The 7,757-nt window shown below is 45.1% G+C and overlaps 2 protein-coding genes across 2 annotated transcripts in view; one reads left to right on the forward strand and one right to left on the reverse strand.

Annotated features, from left to right (window-relative positions):
- The window catches only part of LOC141835225 (cytochrome c biogenesis CcmF N-terminal-like mitochondrial protein 2), an 867-nt gene extending 164 nt beyond the window's left edge, over positions 1–703 (forward strand). Inside the window, 3 exon segments of the mRNA XM_074722654.1 lie at positions 1–35; positions 142–175; positions 177–703. The exon segment at positions 1–35 is cut by the window's left edge and continues 164 nt beyond it. Coding sequence (XP_074578755.1) covers positions 1–35; positions 142–175; positions 177–548 — 441 coding nt within the window. The 3' untranslated portion in view covers positions 549–703.
- A 5,035-nt stretch (positions 704–5,738) lies between these two features.
- LOC141835068 (putative mitochondrial protein AtMg01110) lies at positions 5,739–6,581 on the reverse strand. Its single transcript, XM_074722494.1, is given in 1 exon segment — positions 5,739–6,581. A coding segment is annotated over 1 exon segment (843 nt).
- Between the last annotated feature and the right edge of the window lie 1,176 nt (positions 6,582–7,757).

Raw genomic sequence — 7,757 nt, forward strand, 5'->3', positions numbered from 1 at the left:
CGCCTCTTTGTTGGATCGCCGGCGCGAACACAGTGGTCTCTGACCAGGACCAGGAACCAATTCTCATTTGGATCTTGACATGTCGGTTCTTTTTAACCGTAGGCATCTCGCCAGGAAGTTGGTGGGCTCATCATTCATTAGGTCGGGGTGGCTGGTGGTTTCGGGATCCCGTAGAAAATGCGTCTTTTATGCCTCGGGTATTAGCCACAGCTCGTATTCATTCAGTAATTCTACCCCTTCTTCATTCTTTGACCTCGCTTCTTAATATTTTGACTCTTTCATGCTGTGTCTCAGGAACCTTTTCAATACGGTCCGGATTGCTAGCTCCCGTTCATAGTTCTGCTACAGACGATACACGAGGAAGATTTTTATGGCGGTTCTTCCTTCTAATTACAGGCATATCTATGAATCTTTTCTACCAGATGAAGCAGCAGGCATCGGTCCATAGAACCTATAAAAAAGAGATGGTTGTGGCGCGAAGTACTCTTGTGCACCTACGTCACTCGGCTCGCGCGCAACCCCGCCCCCTTATGTTATGGAAGAATTGAGCCTTTTCCAATTGCTGGGCTGGCTCTGAATAACCTGCTATTGGCTGCTTCGTCCCGTCCGTAGCGCTTCGGAAGTCACTCTGGCGTGGCTGAATGTGGAGCAGTCCGCGACTACTGCCTTTAATCAGTAGATTATTTAGAACTGAGGAAGATGGTCAAGGTAGCTTGCTTCCAAGCCACAGCACTAGATGCGAATGTAGTCGGTAGGACCGGTAGCAAAGTAGCATAGCCAAGAAGGTTGAAACCGCAAGCAAGTAGTCCAGTAGCCAGAAAGCTAGCTGCAGCAAGGGCAGTGAGCAAGCAAGCGGTAGCCAAGGATAGGGCTTTATGTTCCGATCTAGTCTAGTGGACCCAAGTCAAATAACTCAGGTTTCCTAGACCTCCTCTGAGACGTCGCAAAAAATGAAAATACGCTCGGCTAACAACACAAAGAAACATACAAAGATCAATACAAAGATCAAAACTCTCAATTTATATTGATTTTAGGTAAATATCTCCTTTATATTGATTTTAGGTAAATATCTCCTTTATATTGATTTTAGGTAAATATCTCCTTTATATTTATTTTAGGCTTAGTCGTAAATAGCCCCAAAGGCTATTTATATGCCTCTGCGTAGCAGAGGTACTTATCTTATATTATATACAGTTAGTCTACTTAGTCGTAAATAGCCCCTTTGGCTATTTATATGCCTCTGCGTAGCCGAGGTACTTATCTTATATTATATACAGGCTGATTAGTCTACGCCAAAGGGGCTATTTATCTTCTTGGGGCAATTTCTCTCCTTTAGTCGTAAATAGCCCCTTTGGCTAAGGAGATAAATAGCCCCGAGAAGATAAATAGCCCCAAAGGCGGATTAGTCTACGCCAAAGGGGCTATTTATCTCCTTTCGTAAATAGCCCCAAAGGCTATTTATATGCCTCAAGGAGATAAATAGCCCCAAGAAGATAAATAGCCCCAAAGGCTATTTCTCTACTCTGCATAGCAGAGGAACTTATATTATAGTAAGGCGGATTAGTCTACGCCTTTGGGGCTATTTATCTCCTTTAGTCGTAAATAGCCCCAAAGGCTATTTCTCTACTCTGCATAGCAGAGGAACTTATATTATAGTAAGGCGGATTAGTCTACGCCAAAGGGGCTATTTATCTCCTTTCGTAAATAGCCCCTTTGGCTATTTATATGCCTCTGCGTAGCAGAGGTACTTATCTTATATTATATACAGTTAGTCTACGCCTTTGGGGCTATTTCTCTCCTTTAGTCGTAAATAGCCCCAAAGGCTATTTCTCTACTCTGCGTAGCAGAGGTACTTATATTATATACAGGCGGATTAGAACTTAATTATAGTAAGTAGGGCCTTTGGGGCTATTTATCTCCTTTCGTAAATAGCCCCAAAGGCTATTTATCTGCCCAATATATATACAGGGGTAGCAGAGGTACTTATATTATATACAGGCGGATTAGAACTTATATTATGAATGCAGGGCCTTTGGGGCTATTTATCTCCTTTACTATATTTTTTGGCTCCTTAGAACTTATATGTATGGCGAGCTTACACCCTAAGGCAAATTTCTTCTTTAAGAAAAGGGTTCAGATGCCCGAGCTCTCTTCAGTTGTTTGCTTTGATTTCGCAAAGCTCTTAGAAGCCGCTCAAGCCCCAACTCGACTAGGCCCGAGCTTTGAGTGCTTCTATAGCTACTACTCTCTTAAGCCTGGCACGTACGATGCAGATGATCGATCTCTCTCTTTTCTTTCTCTTGAGCTGGGACGTGGGGGATTCATTCCTTGACTCTAAGCCATCATCTCCGCGATTTACTATATTAATTAGGGGGGGGGATCATGAATCTCTTAGTCACTCGAGTGAGCTGACCATCTTGAATCTACTTCGCTTAGCAGGGCCGGACTCTGACTTGAACTCTTATAACCGTCCCGAGGAGCACCTCACTTACTTGTCTAGTCTGGTTCACTCTGATTCTTGCTTCCCAGGGATTCGTGAGAGCGCTTCTCCCGATCGAGCCAGACGAAGCTAGCTTCTGGAGATCCGTCCAGGCCTGACTTTCTTTGCTTCGTGACTAGGACTGGTCGATCAGTGATGCGTGATCTCTCACTCTGATCTATCTTTGCCGGTCAGCTCTTTCTCTCGCATGCCGTCCGGTCTCGCTCGTCCCATCCCATGCACAGAACACTTTGTGCTCATGCCTAGCGGATCCATGACCACTCCACGCAATGAAGATATGAACAGCTCGCAGTATCATTCAGTTGCGAAGCGCTTCCCAGTACTCCGCTTTCGAACGCTGCTCTGCTCTCCAATGCTTAATGAACGAATGGCTGGTCGGTCCGCCCTATTGCTTCGGAGCCACTTCTTTCTTAATAAACTCTACGGGTCACCTCTTTATTAATGACACTTCTGTGCCAAATGCGTACGTGAATTCCTCAATGACACTTCTGTGCCAAATGCGTACGTGAATTCCTCTAGTTTGAACTCAACTCAGACCTCTCTGGCTACCTCTACTTCTTGTCTAATTCTAAGGATGTTGTGTTTCGTCGAATAAAGCACTTAGGCGCTTCCGGTGGAATGACCTCGAACCCCCGAGTGAAAGGCAATTCGTAGACTAGAAGGATGGGGAGAGGAGGCCTGACTTTCTCGCTCAAATAAAGAACAGGAAAGAAAATGTATAAAAAAATAGGTTTAGCCATGGCGCCATATGAGAAGTGAAGCGCAGGAAGGATCATCTATCTAAAAAAGTAGTACAATAGGGGAGAACTGTTCTCAAGTAGAATGGGTCTCAAAATAGGATCGAACCGAACTGTTCACTATCCTACCTATTTCACTCCCAACATAGAGGTGGAGGCAAAGCAACTGAATAACTGGTTGGAATCAGACTATGGACTCTGAGTGAGCCGACCCAATTCACTATAGGAGGGGGAAGTTTCTTAGTAGCATGGATCTATCTGCAGAACTTATATGTATGGCGAGCTACTATTCTTCTTTCAGTGAGTAGTCTTCCTCTTAAAGTAAAGAACTTATCGAAGCGCTTACCAAAGGGAGTGGATCGGTCATATTACATACAAATCCATCTGCTAAAGAAAGAATTATAACTCCTGCTAGTACTCGACAGGCTTATTTGAGACTGGGCAGGTCTAACTGCAAGATCGAAGGAAAGAGGAAAAAGGAAGGACGACTATACTCATATTATGTAATCTTGATTGTGAGATCAAAAGAGGCTAGGCTAACCCTCTTGAATCTGTGAGATCTTACTTTTCGAATCTATGAGATCTTCTTTCTTCTGACTTGCCTTTTAATTGTAATGTCTTCAGACTTAGAGCATTCGATCGAATGGGACCTAGAATGACGCGGGCCTCTATCTATCTAAGCATCAATTCATTCCGAGAGCCCTTCCTTTAGCTAGTAGTCATACGATCCCTACCCTAGTTTCAAGGCTTATTTGAGAAATCAGTCTAGCAACTGTCTACAGCCTCTGTGGTTGAGTGGAGGGTTAGCAACTCCCTCTCTTCTTACTTAGCCATATCTTCCCAAGACACTTTCTCTGTTCGAACCTATCGCTTTTTAAAATAGCTTTATGAGAAGAAGGAACCCGCTCCGATCTCATTCTTGCTCCCCTTATCGGCTTGAGAAAAAGCACCGGAAGGTCTTCTTAAGTCACACTCTACCCTTATCTCAGAAGTGTTGATCCGGGAATGATCACTTATGAGTCAACCCTGGTAAGTCGAGGGAATGAAAAGAGGACTAGAGTAGTGAATGCGACGGAGTGAGTGTTCAGACTACTGACTGCAAATGAATCCATTCGACTACTCACTATCGCCCCTAGGTCCTTGATAGCGGTATCCACCTCTAAGTGCTTCATGGGTAGGATTTTATTTACACTGGAAAGAAAAGGTTTGGGAAGCTAACTTCATGGAACCTGATTTGCGCTTCAGTTCTTCCTCCCGTCCCGAATTGAGACCAATCGCCTATTTACTCTAGAGACGAGTTCTTTCTTAGTACGTGCTCTAGTTCTCTCCTTCTTCAGGTGCTGATTGAGAGAAGTCCACAAGACAAGTAGCGAATAATCGAAAAAGTAGCGAGATAGATAGAAAGGTCCTTTCTACTCTTTCTTCCTTTACGTACTGACTACTACTCTACTGGCTACAACACTTACTGAATAAAGAAGATCAAGTGGAAGGCGCAGATCTTTCTTTCTCAAACCCAGTCGCTGCTGGATTCTTTTTATTTAAATATAGACCGAGGATCCGGCCACCTTTCCCAAGAAAGAGGCTAGTGAGCAGACAGCCTCAATCGTTCGGGCGAGGGCGGGATCTATCTTCGACTTTCAGGGAATCTTCTTCACTTTCACTCTGTTATTTGACCACCTCAATCAGATATTCTTCGGATAAGGGCCTTGGCCTTGGATCTGCGAGAGGAGATTCTGACCAAGGACGGAAAGTCTGAACTACACTCAGCAAAAGAAACTGAATGATTCAGTCCAGACGAGCGTAAGCTATCTTTGGGATCTATCTTTGGCGCGAGGGTCAGCCGCTCCTCTTTCTATCAGACGGAGCACGTGTGGAAAAGACCGTTATAATCCAATCTAGTTAGTTGGTTGCAAAAGTAGGATCTCTTCGTTCAGTGTTCGGTGTAGCGATCCGGGCCCCATGAAAGGAAGGGGTCTCTATAAAGAACTACCAGACCTATGGCACCCCATCAAAAGAGGGTCCAAAAGAAGGGCAATGAAGGGAAAGAACACATTATCAAAAAAGCTAATACCCCCTCTTTTAATGTACGCTAGCGAGAAAGATTCTTTAGGCCTAACATTCAAGTCAGTCTGAATAGGAAGAGTGGTGAATGGTCGCTTGCTTGTGTAAAGAGACCGGAGGAGTCTGCATGCCTCAGCGGGTCGAGGCCGCGCCAGACTTCAAAGTGGGATTCCGGCTTAGTTCTCAATCTACGTGAGCACCTTTTCTCGAATCTCTTGAGGACCCGGCGCTTAAAAGAAGGAGAGATTGGGGCTTGAATCTAGGGAGGCGGCTTGAGGAAGCATCCATAAGTGCCCATCATCAGTGACCGGCCAGGCAAGACAGCGAAGAACTATTACATCCAATCGACCTGGTAAGCTACCAAAGGAAATTGAAGCACTGCTATGACTCACCGGGACTGGACTGATGACTCCAGATTCCAGGACAAGAGGGGCCACTCGCTAGAGTGCTAAGGACACAAGAATCTGACCAACTGGAGCTCGCCCCACAAGTCTCGGAAAGAAGAGATCTTGACACACCGACAGCAGCAAAACAAGAGAGCTACTTCCCCTTGCCCTGCTGGAACTGCTATCTTTTATGGTGGGTCTTCGTGATGGTTTCAGACTCCGGTGAGGTAAGAGCTCAATCATAGTCTTCTCCTTAAGCATATAAGTGAGCCTCTGATCTTTCTGGTTCAAAATAATCGATTTATCAACTGAAGTCTGGACATCCATGATGTCGAGCAGAGCCTTCTATTTTTCAGCCACCGAAACTTATATTAGTATGGCGGCGATTACAATATCGTCGCCGAGAAGAGCATACTTTCGAAATGGTACCTTACTCCTAGGATAAACTAGCAGCGCAGCAAACCACACCAGATAATGGTGTGAAATACTGAAGAGTGCCCAAGAGCCGTAATATCCGAGGGGTTGACCTGTAGTGAACGCAACAAGTGTAGATCTTTTAACTAAGGGTCTAGACACTTGAAAGAAGTTCAATCTAAGGCACCCATCAACAACACATAACGCCACCGAACGACCAAATATCATGGTGAAAACCGCTGATATGATCTCAAGTGGCCATCTATCCGTTGCCGCCTTCAAATCTATAGATAGAATGAGAGAAGGGTTATAGCGGCGAAGACGATGGATCGGACGTTCATGATTGAACGTTCCGTCAGTGGGAATGCGGGATAAGACCTGCATTGCCCAGTTATGTACAGGATAAAGCAATCGCTGCAGCACATAGTTTCCTATGGCGAACAGACGACGCGGCTCCCGAAAGGGTACTGGCAAGGCGACCATGTGAAAGCCTGAGAAGAGACACCGAACGTCTTTTCTATAGAAAGGCTCTACCCAATTAAGGAAAAAGCTTAGGCTTTCCCAACATACCCTTCTGTTATAACTATAGTCTAAGGGATATAACACCCTATGAGACCACAACATTCCGGGATGCAGAGACTCCAAACGGATGAAAATCCTAGTCCGATAAACGAAACTAGCCGTCTCATATTTCAATGACGAAAATATGTTAGGGACGGGTTTAGGCTTTCGCCAAAACTGTCTATCATCGTTTGGAACACTCTTCCAGGTCGGTTTCCACGATATCCCCTTAAACATAGGGATCGTAGAAATCCAAGGCATGTATAGCTCTTGTATGGTTTTAAAACTCTCTTTCATTTGCCCACACAATTCGCGTACACCCGCTATACTCGGTGGAAACTCTGAAATACTTTCGAACGTCGCCTTGCTTACCCGCTTGGCGAGAGGAACTATCCTACAGAGACTAAACCGCGAGAGGTACAAGCGGACCAAATTCTTTCCTCTATCACCTCTTTTCATAATGATAAAACGATGGTGTTTTGGAATAATCGTTGGTATCCCTGCCCTACTAAGACTTACATTGACAGCAGACTTCCCTACTATCACCTCCGAATCAGCATAGTACTGTTGCAAATGCACAGCACACTGCTTCAAGTAAAGTGAAGCGAATAATAAGCCTGACTTACGTATCAGTGCAGTAACTCTTCGCGCTACAACCAGAGAGCAAATCGCTCCTTCCAGTGTAAGATGACCCGTAACAGCTACGGAGATCCTTATCAGGAACCGCCGTAGATGCCCCGTGTGTTCAAACACACGGCGCCAAGAAACCTGAGGCAGATTTTCAACAAAATTACCAAATAAGGCTGTCATGATTTATTTTATGCTGCCCTTATGCGGGACCACCCTTTAACATCAGCGCCCTACACATATCTGTTTACTTATCCGGCCCTAGGGATCACTCTCCTTGATGTACCGGAACTTGTCAGTACAAGGGAAGGCGTCTAGGAACACTAGATCTCTATCTTCCGTCTGCAAAAGTCGGAGTCCAGATTCGAGTTGTATTCACCTTATTGTGACTTTCGTCATCAACCGATGAATGTGCTCTTGAACAAAGACACGCAAACACAGATTGCTCTGCGCTCAACGTGCTCGGGGGGT

The sequence above is a fragment of the Curcuma longa genome, chromosome 9 (genome assembly GCF_044706935.1).
Source record: "Curcuma longa cultivar G26 ecotype Majalengka, Jawa Barat chromosome 9, ITB_CL_G26_1.1, whole genome shotgun sequence".
Classification (NCBI taxonomy): Eukaryota; Viridiplantae; Streptophyta; class Magnoliopsida; order Zingiberales; family Zingiberaceae; genus Curcuma; species Curcuma longa.